The sequence below is a fragment of the Vidua macroura genome, chromosome 8 (assembly GCF_024509145.1).
Source record: "Vidua macroura isolate BioBank_ID:100142 chromosome 8, ASM2450914v1, whole genome shotgun sequence".
Lineage (NCBI taxonomy): Eukaryota > Metazoa > Chordata > Aves > Passeriformes > Viduidae > Vidua > Vidua macroura.
The window spans coordinates 27,144,846-27,162,044 of NC_071578.1; the positions used below are offsets into that span (position 1 = coordinate 27,144,846).

Here is a 17,199-nt window from a genome sequence, read left to right on the forward strand (position 1 = left end):
AAGATGACACTTTGCAGAGTGAGTAACCACTGCTATGAAGAAAATTAAGCACAGATATATAGGGAATGGGAATTGCTGCTGGGCAGGACAAATCCATCTTTTTGTGGACCATGGGACCATAGGATATGTGGCTGTAAAAGGAGCAAAGTCTCTTCCAGGAATCTCACTGAAGATGCACTCTATTGTCAACATAGAAGTGATATTGGTATTATTTGCAGCTTGGGTTCCTTAACAGAGGCTAGAGAAGATTATTTAATACAGCAACACATGTAATCAGAGAAACAGGAAACCCCCCCAGCTTCACACAGAGCAGTCATGAACTTCCATGTGGCACCATATTTAGCCAGCTCCTTCCTGCAGATTCCTGCTCTGTCCCTTCATGGCTCTATAGGACATTATAACACCTTTTGGAAGGTCTAATTTTTCACTTCCCAAATGCAGTCTTCATCTTTTTGCTCCTCCACTCTAAGTGCACTTAATCTGAACAGCATTGAAAGCTGGAAGCAAAGAAAGGATAGCAAGCACATTCTGGTGAGGCAGAATATGGGAATAGAGTAAGGAAAGGAGGCAAGGGAAAGAGGCCACATAAGCATCCCAGGCATATGGAAGGAGGAGACAGCACAGAACAACCTCACATGAAGTGAGGATGAATGCCAAGAGCCATCAGTACTTGTCCTTGCAGCTGGCTGCTACAGCTGAGGCACACAGCTCTCAAGGGTGGGATAAAGCCTCCCTCAAAAGAGAGGAGAGCTTTGCTATTCCTCAGGGATGAAACAGCCAAACAATTCAGGCACCTCAATAATCTGTTCACCCTTCCCATGAGGTGCCAAGTTTGGTACCCACAACTCTGTGCACTCAGCCTGAACTATTGAGAACTATATGGCAAACCAGTATGTGTCTCAATCTTAGAAGTGCTGCCCTGAAAAGAAGCAGTACCAAGCAGTGGGCAATCAAACAGGGAAGAGATTGCAGTTCAGGTAGATGTGCTTTGCTGCTGTCCACACAACTGATGATGCTTGCAGATTGCTGACCACTTCTTGTCATGAAGAAAGCAAAGCAGACACGTAATAGAGGGATCCTCATCCACCCACACCATACAGTTGACAAAAGGATTAAAGGATTTCATCTTGTACAATTTGTTAGTTAATCTAAGCAAAACAGTGAGATAAGAATCTTTTAGACAGGAAAGGAATTTTGTTGGTAGGTTAGGTTACAACTCTTGTCAAAAAAAAAAAAAAATCAGCAGAAAGACTAATAATTTTTCCTACAGTAATTAACCTTAGCCATTGCTCATGAAACAGGCCATCTTACTTTGACTTTTTATTTTTTAAACACCTGCCATAGTATCAACTGCCCTTAACCATTTTTGAACCTGCTATGATTAGGTAAGGAGAGAATGCTGACATTCTCAAATGGAACAGGATGGTCCCAGTGACCCCCAGGATCAAGGAAAGGCAGCCCAAATTCACCCTAATACCAGGGCATTCAGATTTGGCACTATGTGCCAGAATCTGGAGTTACATGTAGTATTTTTGGAGTTTTGGATAAGATGTCCCATTCCAGAAGCTTGAGGTAAACGTAGCATTGGTTCCAATTCAAAATAGCTTCCTAAGTTACTGGATGCTTTAAATATAGCATGAGAGTCCCACAGAGGCTTCTCAAGAGTGTGCATGGCACCCTAACCAGGTATAGTAAGTACTACAATGCATTGCAAATATTTTTATTCATGTCACAAAGACTAATTGTCACTAATGCTGGCTTCAAACTGAGAACCCAAAAATTGTTTAAAGTAAACATGTGCCCTTAAGCCTGCTACTTTTAATAAGAATAAGGGTTATGTCTGTATTAGGTATGGCTAAGCAAGAGAGGCATGGAGCCAAAATACCTCAGAAGATGGAATTTGGACTCTGAGTAAGGGAAAGGTGGGAATAGGGTGAGACCATGTGAAACGCTGTGTTCCTCCAAATCCTCAGCTGCCATTGCTACAAATCAAGTGTATTTGGAAGGATTTTGGAGAAAGGTTAAAACCTATTTATGCACTGTGTCCAGGCACTGAACACCTGTGGCATAGATGATCACAACACCAGCTACGCATGTGGGAAGTGCAGAAAGTAACTCTACCCTCATCAGGGGATTTGCATGCCTTTAAGACATTTGGCCCATTTAATCTTCCTAAAAGAAGAGCAAGATCTCATTAACATTTTGGGAAAATGGCTGCTAACCACCACTACCAAAGAGTCACCTTGTAGGAAGCCCATTCAAGACATTTTCTGGAGCCATTTGTAAGCTGAAATTGAATTTTTTGAAGGTATCTAATTACAGGTACTTTCTTCCCTCTATTTATTGTGTGCTTTTTCGCCTGTAAATCTCTTAGAAGAACAGAAACAGCTTTACATTTGGGGAAATATTATACTCTTCATGGATCTGAAAAATGGGAGATTTTAGAACTGTCCCCAGAAGATACCCAACAGTAAGGCTGACCTAAGCTCAGGGCCAGCTTTATGTGACCAAGCTTTTATTTCTTTTACGACCTGAGTTTTATGATAGTAGCTAAATAAAATACCTAAAAAAAAAATAATAATCATAATCTAGGCAACACATTTTGACAGGTGATACCTGTTAGCTTTTAAATATATAATGTGAATTATGAGTCAACACAATGTGCCTTAACAGCATATTTACTGAGATACCTATCTTCACTCTGTACCAGCAAAAATGAAATTTTTTATATATTAATGAATGCCATTTATTAAATATCATAGCCTACTTCTACCAAATTAGTACTTAGGAATTTAGACAACTGTAACAGGAAGCCTATTTGGATATTTTGTTCTCAGGTAACCTTTTTATTAAGGCTTTAATCACATTAGTACAGCAGAAACAGCCCTTTAACATGCTGTGCATAGAAACCATTCTTTTCCAATTAGCATTATTCATTTCTACTAGCACAGTACTGCTGACATTTCCAGACAAGGTTTTAAATTCATTTATATCCTCTAAACTTGCAGTTGCAATTGATTTTTACCACGTTCAGCAGAAACTTCCCTCTCTTCTCACCCCTTCTCAAGATCTTTCAAGGGGGACTAATAATTTACCTGCACATTGATGATTTGGCTAATCTTGCAACAAAACTCAATGGAAAAAAATGTAATCTCATATTACACTGGACACTATTTAACTCTATACTATGCATTAAAATGGTGACACCTCAGGCACCCATGTGCAGATACTTCTAGTTACACACAAACTGGCTACATGAGATTGTCTTCTCAGCTAGCTCCAGCCCACTGTGAAAGCTGGATTATAATGAAGACTATTGCATTTTGTACACTATTTTCATACTTCCACATTGCTACTCAAGGTTGGTGTTATTTTGTATTTAAATACCTACATTTTTGATAGTTGTAGTATAACATACACTTTATGCTACTAATTAGACAACAAGATGGGAACTGCTGTTGCTAGTATAGAAAGTTAATGATAACATATTTGCAGAGCTAATTTCTCCTTGTGTTCCACTGGCTGGAGAATATTTTGCAATAATGTATTCAGAATGGAGATAATGACAGAGTTTTCTGCGATGTTATTAAGACAGTCATTTACAGAGTTCAGACATCAGACACTAATAAAAAGTTTTATCTGGAAAAAAGCTTATTGCGCATTTTAATTACAAAGCACTAACAGTTCAGCAGCTTTAAACTCATAATTTAATGCCTACCTCCTGATGTTTACTCATTCTAAAGATCTGCAAAATTATTAACTTCAATAATAATTATGTAAATCTGAGGACTTCCTGAAATACTACATCAACTATATTCTCATATAAATAAACTCTAGGTCAAAGACTGAACAGTGTGTCAGATCACATTAACCAGTTGCCAGGGCACACTGTCAAATCTTAAAACAAGTGAAAAAGGAATAGAGCTAATTTGAGTTGTGGATCTGTTCCTGTACATAAAGAAAACCCTTTCCTCCCTGCTCCACAAAGCCTCAAGAGCTCCTGTTATCCCCAGCTGTGAACTCAGTTTTTTCACCAGTCTTGAGCCCATGTTTCCCACAGCTAACACTATATGCCTCCTGTTCAAGGGAAGAGCTGCATTTCCCTTTTTTTGCAGGAAAGAAAGCTGCAAAGTTACTTTATTAACTGAGCTGGCAATTGCACAGATGTTATTCAGCCCAGTTATTTCATAGAATGAGCTCTTTTCACAGGTAGTGCCACACAAGTATTGATGATTCAGCTACAATCCCACTCCAAATTAAAAAGCACATAGGAGGTGAAATGAAGAAAGTGCTTCAAACCAATGGGTTATGTATTTTGTGTCTGAACAGTCAGAACACCAAGTTTGATGATCCAACACCATTTAAACCAGAACCTCAGCTATTACAGGTCATTACTCACATTTATCTGGCCTATATTCTACCAGGATGTTATGCTTCTTCTGAAATTCAAACCAGATAGAATTGAAGAACATAGCCTTAAACAGACAATTGCTGCACAGTATCTGTGCAGAGCACATAATAGTCCTTATATACCCCTGACCTTCAGCAGTGGACTTAGCATTTAGTGATTACTTTAATCACACAAACAGATAAGAGGGGCTGCCTTTGTGTTCCGAGTACCTACTTGATTTAGAGGAGAAATCATTTGACCAAGAGCTGCAGCTAGCTACATGCTGTTCCTGAAAGTTATTTTGTCAAGTACAATACATGCATTTAAATCCCACTGCATTATCATGCTACAGTTTAAATAAAATTGAAATAAAAGCACTCTTCAACAAATAAACCCGAGTTTAAAGTTACAACAACAAACTTCATGGATTTTTCAGAATATTTTCTGCAAGGAAAAAAAACAAAAGCTTCTTAGTTCTATCATGACTGTTTACCCAGAAGGGAAAAATAACCCATCTTGTGCTAGAACTGCTTTGGATACAAAATTGGGTATTTGCTGAAATCAAACCTTCTCTTAAAGTGTTAAGGGCTCTGGTGAAACATCCATTGGTATTATTTCTCAGATCTGACACAGTATTTTTGATCAAGACAGAAAATGCTGTCTATCTCAGAATAACTAATGCCTTACCTCTTCGAGCACCTGCACAGCCATGTTTAAAACTCTGTTTTACTCAGAGCAGAGACCTGAACTGCCTCCCCGATAAACTGGGATTTTTTGATCCCCAGGTGCCAGAACCCATTTCTCTGGTCCAACAAGTATTATTTAAATGGAACACAGCTATAGAATTTGCTCCCTCTCTCCTTGTCTGACACAGACATGACACTTGTGTTTGATGAGACATGCAACCTTATCACACAAATGCCCTGTACACTGAACTGCCATTTATAGTACAGATGCTGTCTACTGGAACATCTCAAATAAACAATACCAAATCAGGAGGCTGAGGAGTTACTTGTAGGGCTCAGGCTCACAGAAACACAATAATTTCTGATGTAGCTGTAAACATACCAGAACTGGCTTGCAAATTAGTTTGAAAGCAAACATATCACTTCAGATAACTGGCATTCTCCTAGGATACTGACATGGTTTTATATATAACAAATAATTGCAGGTAATAAAATTCAGAATGCTGTAACTTCAGATGAGGTGACTGTTACTCAAGAACTAATCAACAATTAAACAGATTATCACAAAGAAATGCTGATGCCCACAGAATAGTTGTTCTATCAAAAAAATAGATAGTAAAGTTTCAGAGTGTCCTTAAAATCTGGCCTGGAAGTATTTAATCTTCCTCTCACAAGGGAATATTTTGAGTTAAACTGTAAGAAAGCTGGAAGAATGTGAAACTGCTAAGGCATAAGAAATTACTACAGTTTGTCTAGGCATAAGATGGTCATTATATTAAATGGCTCACTTCCTTCTCAGAAGTTGACTCAGTTGTTTGAACTTTAAAGGAAAAAGGAAACATCTTTACTGATTAATAGTTAAAGAGGCAGGCTCCTAAACTTCTAGAGGACATCAGACTTATCTGTTAGTTTAATAGAATATCAACTATTAGAAATACTAATCTATAGCTTTTGGTATCATTAATGACTTCTTATTTGGAGATGAAAAGAAAAAAATCCTCTCAAAGCTGCAGTTGCAGCTTTAGGACAGCTACTCAGCAGTCTGACTCACCAAAGGTGGATGCTTAACAGGTGATGTTACCAGCACTTCAAGAGAACTTGCTGAATTGTTTCAGTTCACTCAATACAGGTAAACTGCATTTTTCTGATTATAGTTTATGTACAGCACCACATGGCCATTCAAAGGACAGCTGCAGAATGCACAGAGCCTGTCCCAGATCATCTGAGGCTTCCCCGCATTCAAGAATAGAAGGAAAAAAGTGAAGAGGGACTGCCTTCCCTCCTCAGCTGCCTGTTGTAAGACACTGATACGCAACAGCCCACAGGAAATGAATACTCTCACATAGCTCCTCTAAAGCAGAGGCAGTGACAGCCAGAGGTTGGCATATGTATGCTAGGGAGTGGAGGAGGGACAGGAAGCAATCAGCAAGAGATGCTGATAAAGGAAAGAGCCTAACAACTCTGAAAAAAAAAAACCTTCCTGCTCCTGCAGAGACAGACTGCAAAATGCTAGACCAGGGTTTACCCCCAGACTCAAAAAGCTGTTTCAGGCTGCTTGTAGCACAGTCAGTATACAGATCAGCTAATTTAATTCTTTTTGTAGCAGTGTTTGCTATTTTCCCTCCCTGGACTTACATATTGACCAGATTTCAACCTTTTCATCACTTAATCAAATAAAGAAAAGTATTTCTTGAAGGGTTGTGTTTTGTTTAAACACTATCTCCTGTTTCAGGCTCTGGCTTTTGATTTGGAACCCAACCTCTCTATTAGGAAATACAAAACTGTATAGATAACTGCAGAGTGAATATACCAGTCATGAGTTACCACAGTGATTTAGATAATATTTTCACTACCTCAGATAATGAATGCTCCTTCACAGGTTTCAGTTCATTGCATCACCTGCAAGCCAGCCTGTCTCACTAGAAAAGTTTACTGTTCAGAAATAAAGATTCAGAATTATATGAAGATGTTCTGTTATTGCATCCAACCATGTACAGTTGTACTATCTTAGGTAACATGGCAACTGAGCACTTAGATAATTAACTATGTCCAAAAGCCTTCTTACAGAGGATTAGGTCTATAAAATTAATGAATTCTGCTTGCTTCCAGACAGTTCAAGCAGTAGGAGAAAATAAACAGCTTTGCTGCCCACATCAATTTGGAAAGACCAGATTTATGTATATGATCACACCACTGGTGACAGCGCTTAGCACTGTCAACAACCTGCAAGTCTCATTCATTTCAGCAGGGCTGACAGATGCTTAGCTTTATTAAGTCTGTCAATACTGTTTTCCTATGTCTGTTACCTGCTCATGACATCTCATGACAGAATTTGACATCTCGTAACAGAATTTGACATCTCATAACAGAATTTTTCTAGTGGGTACGATGGTCTGCAGGGTGGGGACTGGAAAAATAGTTTACAGATGATTTCCTGATACTATTGTTAAAGGAGAGTGAAAGCTGCAGAGTGACCTTAACTCTTCCCTACTTGTTTTTGTCTCCTGTTTTCTTGTTCCCATCCCCTATGTTAGTCAGGCATTTATTTTTAGATAAAGAACAGATAAGCAGAACAATCCATTTCAGGGGAACACATCTTCACCTGTCACCCAGCTGACTGACTGTGACTCCTGTGCATTACGCTGTTGACTATTGAGCAATGAGCTGATCACCTGGGCCTACCTGAATGGAAGAAAATACAGTGTCTGAGACACCATTTGAAAGATTTCTTTAGAAGTGAACAGTTATGCCAAACAGCTCTGCATAATTCCCTTCCTCATCCACTGTGGCAAGAACACTTTTCCTGAACAGAAGCATTAGCAATCCCATAATCCTGTATTGTGCTTTTCTCAGCAGGTTTCAAAGACCTTCAGGATTTCTCCCCTACTCTCCAGATAAAGTGCAAGGTCAGTAGGAATTGTATAGGGCTGGCTGACAGAGTACAGGTCAACCTTATGTCCATGCATGGGCTAGCTTCATAATGGCACAATACTGGTGCCCTCTTTTGGGAGGGTGCTTAGAAACTTCTTGGTCTAATACTATAGATGGGATGAACAACCCTGCTGTGTTAGACTCCTTCCATCATTTTTCTCAGGAGTTTAGAGGAAGTGCTCTTGCAGCATGACAGAAGAGCACAGAGCCTTCATGAAAAAGAGGGAATCCTTCTGTTCTCTGCAGCCCACCCACAGACAGTCCAATTAATTGAGGGCAGTCAGAGCACAATGAACATGTCTGCATGCAAACCCAGTCTGCAGGCTTAGAAGGACACTGTATACATGTAGCCAAAAGGGCCATGGCACATCTGCCATGGTACATTAAAAGCAATTATAATACACTTTAAGTTGAAGTATTTGGAGTTTAGGACTCATCTTGCACATAGAAAGTCTAATCTCATCTCAGGGCAGCTGTGGATGAAAACCAGTCCATAAACAGGTGTACAGCGTCCACTAGCAACATTTAGAGCTGTGAGCCCTTTCCAAGAAGGAGATCTTCCTCACAGTTATTTTCTCTCCCTTCATCCCCACCAGGAATATCTTAAAATATAAGTACAGCTTCCTTTTTCCCACCACAATAAGACTGCAACTATGGCTGAGTTCATAGGTCAACTCACTTATGACTGAAATTTCTGATTTGGTTTGGAGATGTATTTATGTGATAGATGATAAAGAAAAAAACATCATCAAAAGTCACGTATTACACTGTGTTCCAACTAAAAACATGACAACCAGCAGGCATAACTATCCCAGCTCCCCCTGAAAGAGGCTATGCTTCTGCCCTCATAAGGCAGGCTCTAAAATCCAATCCCATCCCAAAGCTGTAGTCCAAGCTAAAAACTGGGCCTCACTGGGAAGAGTTTAAAAACATTTAACAGTGCTTTCTGACACTGCTATGGTTGAAAATGCAATCAGGTCCATGAAGGGCTAATTCCTTCACATTCCTCTGGGAATTCAGCTGTTGCAGTTTCACTTCTGCTCCTCCTATACTCTCAAAAGCCTCATGAGAATCATACAGCCTTTGGGCATTGTGTTCATGCTTTCACAGATTACAATCTGAGACAATGAGCTCTTTGGGAAACAATTGGCTTTTCATTACTGATTGTGTCACCTACGCTGCAAGTGCTACAGCCCTGGCCCATGGCTGACAGACTAAGTATGATTGAATGACTTATAAGAAAATAATCAATACCATACAGTGCAGGCTGCAAAGTGTCATGAAAACGCCTACAAAAATATGGTGACACCTCTCTGTACTTACCTTGGGTGGGATGAGAAAAGAAATACCAACACTATTTACAGGAGCAAAATTAATCTGAGTTTATGAAGGGAGTTTATTTTTGTAGATGGGAGGTATTTTAGGTTGTCTTTTGCTTGTTTGCTTTTGATAAAACTGGCAGAACAGCCTTCTTTGCAATTACTATGCTGCAAAAGGAGTTATGAAAAGTACATCTCATCATCATAGTAGTAAGGTAAACGTGGCTCTGTCTTCCAAGAAAGAGATAATGTGCATAAGAACAAGGGAGATCAGATGATACAGTTTCACAGGACGAATATGAAATAGTGTAGCTAAGATTTCAGAAGCTCACCAAGTGACTTTGAATCACATTTGTTGCAGAGATATACATTTTGTACCCACAACTTAACAGATTGTATTTTTTCATTATGAAAAAACCAACATAGTCTTAAAAGCAGTGTAGGTGGCTTTTTTATTATTATTTTTGCAGTGGAGCAGACCCTTTATTTGCATTCTACTTGTTTGTCTGATTAAATCATTCTGGTATTTCTCTAACATACTGTTATGCAAGTAACCTCTCTTGTCACTGTATTGCAAAATAAGCCTTCTGCAGGTGATGTGTGGAAGAGCCAAGACCTCTCTAGAAAGATCTGAACATTCTGGTGCAGATTTGAGAATGCCAGAAACAAGAAAAGAAGAAGGGAGCTACCAGAAGTCACACAGAACTGTCTTACAAGAGAAAAGTAGGTAAGGGAAACAAATTTCCTGAAAACCATTCAATGTTAAAAATATTTAAGAAACGTAGCTAATTCAGGTAATAGGAGTACTGAACTGCAACACCTTAAAATAATGCTTCAAGGGGAAGAGAAAAGAAAAAGAGAGCTAGGAGATACATGGCTGTAATTGACAGATACACTAAGTAATTAATTATTAAATCCATGCTGTTTGTCAGCTGCAAATGGAAGGCTTCTGCATAATTTAAGACAGTATTTTAAGTACTACTGAGTCTTCTGCTTGACATGTCTAATTTTTATCCAACTACTACACCCCATCACAAGAGGGGACACATCCTTGTCTTTGTTCAGTTTTAATACCTGACTTCACATACTTACAAGCAGTTACACGTTTATTTTCTAGAAATATAATTCTATCTTCCCATTCAGAGTTGTTCTATTCCCTTCCCCCCAGATTGCACCAGTGAGGCCCCTATCAGCAGAAAAAGAGACAACTCTGTACAGAATAGAACAGGAAGCTTACTTAAAAGAGACAGTATCACCATCCAAACAAATATACTAACCAGAACTGTATTCCTGAGGCATTATCAATGCCAGGTTGTACTTCAAACTGGCACATTTCTAGTTCACATTATATTGTCTTTATTCACACCTAGGTGCAAAGATCTTCAGTTCTGCTAGGCCAGGTCAAAGTGTACATATGACTGCTATTTTCCAGCCCAAACAAGCTCAACAAGGTTTTTTTTGCACACTTACTCTGGAGATGGTCAAGGGCATGTTGAAGTCCTTGCCCCCTTGCAGTCGGAAGCCCCACGGTCCAGGTCCATTCAGAGTCACACTGTAAGCCATGTTGTACCACTTCCACAGGCAGCAACAGGGCACTGCAGGACAGAAGGACGGGGCAGACAGAAAAAAGTGTGAAAAAACAGACTGAGAACAGGGTAGGGTTTTACATAAACGAAAGCAATTCTCTCTCTGCCTTGCCTGTTCAGTCGTGCTCTGATACCACCTAAGAATAGATGGGAGCTATAATGCAGATGCTGATATCCCAGCTGAGTAGGGCCCATAAAAGGTTTGTAACCAGACACCTACTATGCAAAGACTTCATGACTCAGAGGTCTAATATAGTCCCCACGGAAGGGGACAGATCTTTCTAGGCTACTCAAGCCCCTCATGCTGCTCAGTTTATTGGCAAAACACATGTTTTAATAAAACAAGCAAACAAAATCCCAAACACTAAGTCTCTTCTGTAACCTGTTAACAACTACAAAGCCATTCTTAAATTCTGCTTCAGCACATAGGTAACTTGCACTGTGATATATAATACAAGTTCTTTCTATATAGATCTTTCCACATGTAGCAGAAAAGGCACCAAGAAAATGTTAACCTTCTTTTGCAATGCTTTGTTAAACTGAAAAAAATATATAATACATGTATTTGGCATCATCCAAAAAAAAAAAAAAAATCCACAACTTCATGTTTGGCTCTTGGTTCCACAGCCTTTGCTTTCCCTAGGAAAAATTAACATTTATTTTTTTCTGAATACAGAAAGATCATGGGATACTTCTAATCAGCATATAATTTCTGTGATAAAAGCATGGTTTCACTACATACCTGTTTCATCATTTCAATACAAGTCTTCTAAAGGTATGACGCTTGAATTAAAGTCTAAGAATACAAATAGTTAGCTAATTGTTTCCTTAATTAATTCCTTGATTTTTTCATAGCTTACATTCTAGTTCTTAGGAGTTCCATAAAACTATAACCCTTGTTTAGTAATGCTGGATAGCATTTCTGCCCTAGATTGGAAATTGCTAAAATACAGAGGGCATGAGGGTAGGGAGGAAGCTGTTGGCAGAACTACAGATAAAAACAAAAAGTCTCTGCTCTCAGGGTAAAGCTACAAACATTAAATAATGCTCACCCCTTTCAAGTCATTAATTTGTGCAGGACCTCCAGAACCTCTCTTCTACATCTTCACAGCATTTATCCTCCTTTATCTTCTGGTTAGAAAAAAATTGTCATTATATTAAAAAAAGGGGGAGAAAATGTCCCCCAAACATGGGTTCTACTTTGATAATCAAAAAGGCAAGCAAACCCACACAATGCACTAGAGTGAGGCAGCTGAGCTTGAACATTGATCACCCTGCCAATATACCTACCTTAAAACATGACAAATATCTGATTACAAAACAGCAGAGAACAAACATTACCAGGAATTCAGTCTTTGTCAAAGAATATGGTCAATAATTTTTCAAAACCATGAAGCAAAAAAAAGTTTCTGTCTAGCATTCACAGTGCCAGAAAAGCCATTTGTACAAGGGAATAATTAATCTCTGCATAGGCACTAGACTAAACCATATAATCTTCTGTTTTAGCCAGAGGTCCACATTAAACCACAGCAATTCACACAGATTTAAATAAAAGTTACACTAAGCCAGTGGAACTGGCCCCAACCAAAATGAAAGCAAGTAGCAAGATACAGCCTGAGAATAAAGCAGGGTTTTGAGGTCTCACAAATACCTCGAAGGTACATTTACATTAAGATTTATAATCTGTCCTCTGTAAGTCCAGAACCACTGATGTGTGGATGATTATCTTGAGGAGAGGCAAAACTGACTTGTTGGACTTAAAATGGCAGTTTCCTAGCCTGCCAGTTTATCTAGTACTGATTTTTTTTTTTTTTTTTGAAAGCCACATGCACACACAAAAGTTTGAAGGTATATTCTCATTGTACTTTTACTTTTCCTAGGAATTCACTGCTGTTTTTTAGTGACCTTTCTTGGCTCCATTTCAAGAGTGCAGGAGAACAGAATAAAAGCAGGAGTAAGATAAACATAACAAGTTGTTGCTTCACTACTACAGACATTATCACATAAATAAATATTAGAAGAAAGACCACAGTTTTATGGACTTAAAATTCTGTGCATGTTACCATCCTATACCTAAATCTTCAGTCATTTGCGTAAATAACAGAAAAGGAAGCAAAACCCAGAACAGAATAAAACCGCACAACAAACTGAATAGAGCTACGCACTAAGAAACAGATATTGTTAAATAAAACACTATGTGCTTCTGTCCTACTTTCACACCTATAGCATGCTATATTCTTATCAGGACATCAGAAAGGATCTGAGAGATCCTTCAGGCTGACAGGCGAGCTAAGAAATGAGAGCGGGCATCGCATTCGGGGCTCTGTCATTTGAATGAAATGTTAAACTGAGGTCACTTGTTCCTACTCCTTTGGTTTCTGTCCGTGTCTGCCTCAATGTTCGGCATAGCTTGGCATTTTTAAAAGGGAAGTATAGAGGATATGCCAGCATCTTGGCCAACTTTTCCCTTCAACACATCAGGACCACAGCTCTTTCATGCATCTGCACTACCCCTACCAGGTGCAATTCAGAGAAAGAATATTCCAGAGTTTTCTCACTCCAAGCCTCTCTACTGTCTGTATCCCCTCTGCCTGCCTGAAGAAAGCTCTGCTCCTAATAATGAAGTTAAAATGCTACAGCTCAGCCTGTAGTCACAAGTCCATTTGTTAGGGACACCCTTAGCACAGGTCTCACCTTCTACAGACTTTCAGCACAATCAGCCTCTAAATAATAAAGCTGGTGATCCACCCAGATGGCCGTTTCAGCCCTGCCCTGTTTTCAAAGGTGAGACATCAGTGCAGCAGGTACAATGCTGCCACAGCTACCAGCATAAACCTCAGCAAAACCTTCTGGGAAACCAGAGGCTGAAATAACCTGTGTGTACAGAACTGTCAATTTCCTTGTTTTTCGGAGGCTTCTGATGTTTAGATTAGGTTTTAAGTTGCTTTACATAATTGCCTGCTAGCCTGTTTCAAAAATAATTTTTGTTTGCTCAGATTTTTTTATCATGGTCTGCCTTCTTCCCTACATTCTCTGGCTACGTCAAAATCCATGACTTGCTTAAAGCTCCCTCCCTTAAGAGAGAAGCTATGCTCAGTGCTGAGTCAGATGAGGTCACTGATGTAAGGGGTGACATTTAAACAAAAAGCATATTCCAGAAGCAGGGTGACATTCTCTCTACACATATCAAATCAGAGGATTTTCCAGAGCTCCCCAGGCAGCCCCCCTCCTGCCCCAAGCTATTCCCAGCTGACTGATGGGAACAGTTGCGAGGAAGCTGGATGGGTACCAGGCAGAGGAGAGTGCCACCGCCTCCAGCAAATGCCTCTGAGCCCGAGCAGAGCTGTCCTTCCACAAGCCCAGCAGAGATGTTACACCAGCGGAAACAATTCACACGTGCTAGGGGACCATGCTGTGCGTATCACAGTGAACTGACTTTGGGAGAGCCACAACTGCATGCTTGGGAGCGCACAGACATGAAGTGAATGAAATAAAAGCCGCTAGTATCAATGCTAAATTAAGGTGGAAGGAAACAAGTAATGGAAATTCCAATTGTTAAAGTTGCTACTACTTCACAAAGCTGGACACATTAGTCAGGGGTTATATTTTAGCTCCTGTGGCCCAGGGGAGACTTGAATTACTGTTACTGCAGCAACAAGGTTGTATCATTTGGATCATCAAAGATTGCTTGAGAGCTTGACTTCTGAGCTGCAAAAGACTATGAATCTCTGGCATATAAAAAGATGCATACAAGGTCATGGTTTCAATGTTTTATGTTTAGGCAAGTGAAAGATTTGTGCTGCACATGAATAAACTATCATCTCCTCTTTAATAGAAAGATGTTCAACAAGCTGGATAGACTTTCCCTTAGGAAAAAAAAAAAAAACCAAAAACACACTAATCAATCAAACAAATCCAAACAAAAACCAAACAACTAAAAAAAAAAAAAAAAACAAAACTACAAAAAAACCCAGGCAAAAAGATTGTTTTTCTTTCAGCCTCCCTCACCTGAGGGAGTGGCAGTACAAGAAGGCAGCATTCAGCTTTATGACAAACACGCCCTTTTTGTCCCATGGATCCCTGCACTATCCCCAGTACAATTATCTACAATCCTTCAGAAGAGTGGGAAGCGGGGTGAATGGGGAACGACTCACTACACACATGCATGAAGAAAACCCAAGCTATGACCCAGTTGTTCAATATATGCAATCCTAGAGTTTTCCAAAGTTTTGAATCAACCCAATGCTAAGTACATTTCACATGAAATCAATTTGGGGACTGATCTTCATTGTCATCCACAGGAGGAAAGAGTAGACATTCACTATGTATTAGCTAAGCAGTGCTAAGGAATTTGAAACTGACACATTAGAGATGGGAAAAAAAAAATAGCTCTGAATTCCTACCTTGCCAATGGCAAACTGAATATAAAATTAATTATCAAGAGCAAAGATATTTTTCCCCACAAGTTCAATATTGCTTCCAAAGGAAGACTATTCTGCAAAAGAGCTCATTGTGATCTTCTTTCCTTCACTGCTGAACTCTGAACGAAGTTGAGCTAATCTTACTTGTACTTTGTTTCACCTATTAATTTAAAATCCTTCAATTCTCACAGGCCTTAGGATTTCTGAGTTCATTTTAGCCCCTTTATCAAGTTGTCCTAAGTCTTGATCTTTCTCAAGCCGCTAAATTTTCTATCACACTTGGCTTCACCACGTTCTGCTTTGTCAATACCTTACTAAGACTGTGCTTTGTGAGTTCCAGAAAAAGCCGATAATGCTGGGGAGATATGCTAGAGCAATATAATGACAGAATATTATCTTCCTTCTCTATAATATAATGCCTTCAGAAATGCAGCTCAAATGTTTCCTGTTTGGCTGTTTGCTGCTGCCAGTATCTCTTTACCAATTAACTGTATTTACTATCTACCCCTCCCTCTAGATCCTTCACCATGACTATTTCCATCTTAAAAAAAAAAAAAAAAAACAAAAAACACACAAAAAAACCAAAACAAAACAAAAAACAAAACAAAACAAAAAAACCCCTGTATTTCACACTTTTTTCCTCTACTGCATGGTCTTTTTTTCCCCTACACCAACCTCCCTTCACTACCATAAAAAATTTGGCATACAACACAGTTTAGTCAGAACTAAACTTTTAAAGATATGAAGATTTTTTTTGTAACTGTATTAAACTGGAAACCTGTGGAGAGACAGATTCACCATGAAAGGGAAGGGGAAATACTTCTCCAGACTGTGCAGATTTAAGTGTATGTTAGTAAGTTCTCATCTTACCAGCATTTCAGTCATTGTTTTTAAAGACACTCACTACACCATATAATACTTAAGACTTCTATGGTACTTAACCATCTCAAGATAAGAAAATTTCTTCTTTTAAGGTAAAGAACATCTAAACACCTGTTGTTTTAACCATGCCCTGTTTATAAATATTACCACAGCACTTAGGTTACCCGCTTTAGGTGAGAAAATGTGTCAACAGCAGCAAAACACTGGGCTAAAACACAGGGCTCAGTTTCTAATACGTGTACTTCAGGCAGAAAAAGAAGTCTGCAAAATGTGTCACTGTTCAGTTTTCATTGTTGTTGTTCAACTCTGGGCTGAAACCAGGAAAGTTTACAGCAATCCTGTGACTACTGTAATCTATGCCTTGCTGCACGGGAACCTAACTGACTATTTGGCCTCAGAAAAGAAAAAAGAGTGAACGCAAAAAATCCAAACAAACCCAAAGGCATCACAGTCAGCTCCACACAGACCAGGGACTGAGCTCTGATATCGAGGTCATAGGATCTCTTAGGGGGCAGGCTTTGGCTCCTGCCAGCCCGAGGTCTGGCACAGCGCGGGGAGCGCACAGGAGCCTTACGAGAAGGATCCTGTGCCGTCAGTGTCATTTGGCCATCGCAGATTCCTCAGGGATCATCACAGCACGCTGATGTAGCGGTGCGCCTATAACCACCAGGTTGCAAAATAACTAGGCAGCCTCCTAAAAGTTACACTTCAGCCTCGCCTACTCACTCCTGCCTTCCCAACAAGGGCTCTCCAGGTTTTAATTTTCCACTAGAGACACGCTGTAGTCGCGGCGCGACCCACCTTGCCCGCTCGCAGCGTCTCGCTCACCGGTACCTCCGGGCCGAGCGGCCGCCCCCCGCCACCTCCGGCCGCGCAGCGCTGCCCGGGCCGCGCCGGGTGGGTCCCGGTCCCGCCCCTGCGGGAGCCGCGGCTGCCGCACCCACGGACATCGCCCCCGCAGCCAGGGGGCGGCCGCGACCGGGG

General features: G+C 40.0%; 1 protein-coding gene across 6 annotated transcripts in view; it reads right to left on the minus strand.

Annotated features, from left to right (window-relative positions):
• LDB3 (LIM domain binding 3) overlaps window positions 1-17,109 on the minus strand; it is a 116,226-nt gene extending 99,117 nt beyond the window's left edge. For 3 of the 6 annotated variants that reach the window (XM_053984413.1, XM_053984410.1, XM_053984414.1), the window contains exons 1-2: window positions 17,017-17,098; window positions 10,797-10,921 (exon numbers count right to left, since the gene is read on the minus strand). In XM_053984413.1, the coding sequence (XP_053840388.1) occupies window positions 10,797-10,889 (93 nt within the window). In that variant the 5' untranslated portion in view covers window positions 10,890-10,921; window positions 17,017-17,098. Of the gene's footprint in view, window positions 1-10,796; window positions 10,922-11,964; window positions 12,107-17,016 lie in introns of those variants that run through there. The other 3 variants (XM_053984415.1, XM_053984411.1, XM_053984412.1) reach the window with 2 other exon arrangements.
• Between the last annotated feature and the right edge of the window lie 90 nt (window positions 17,110-17,199).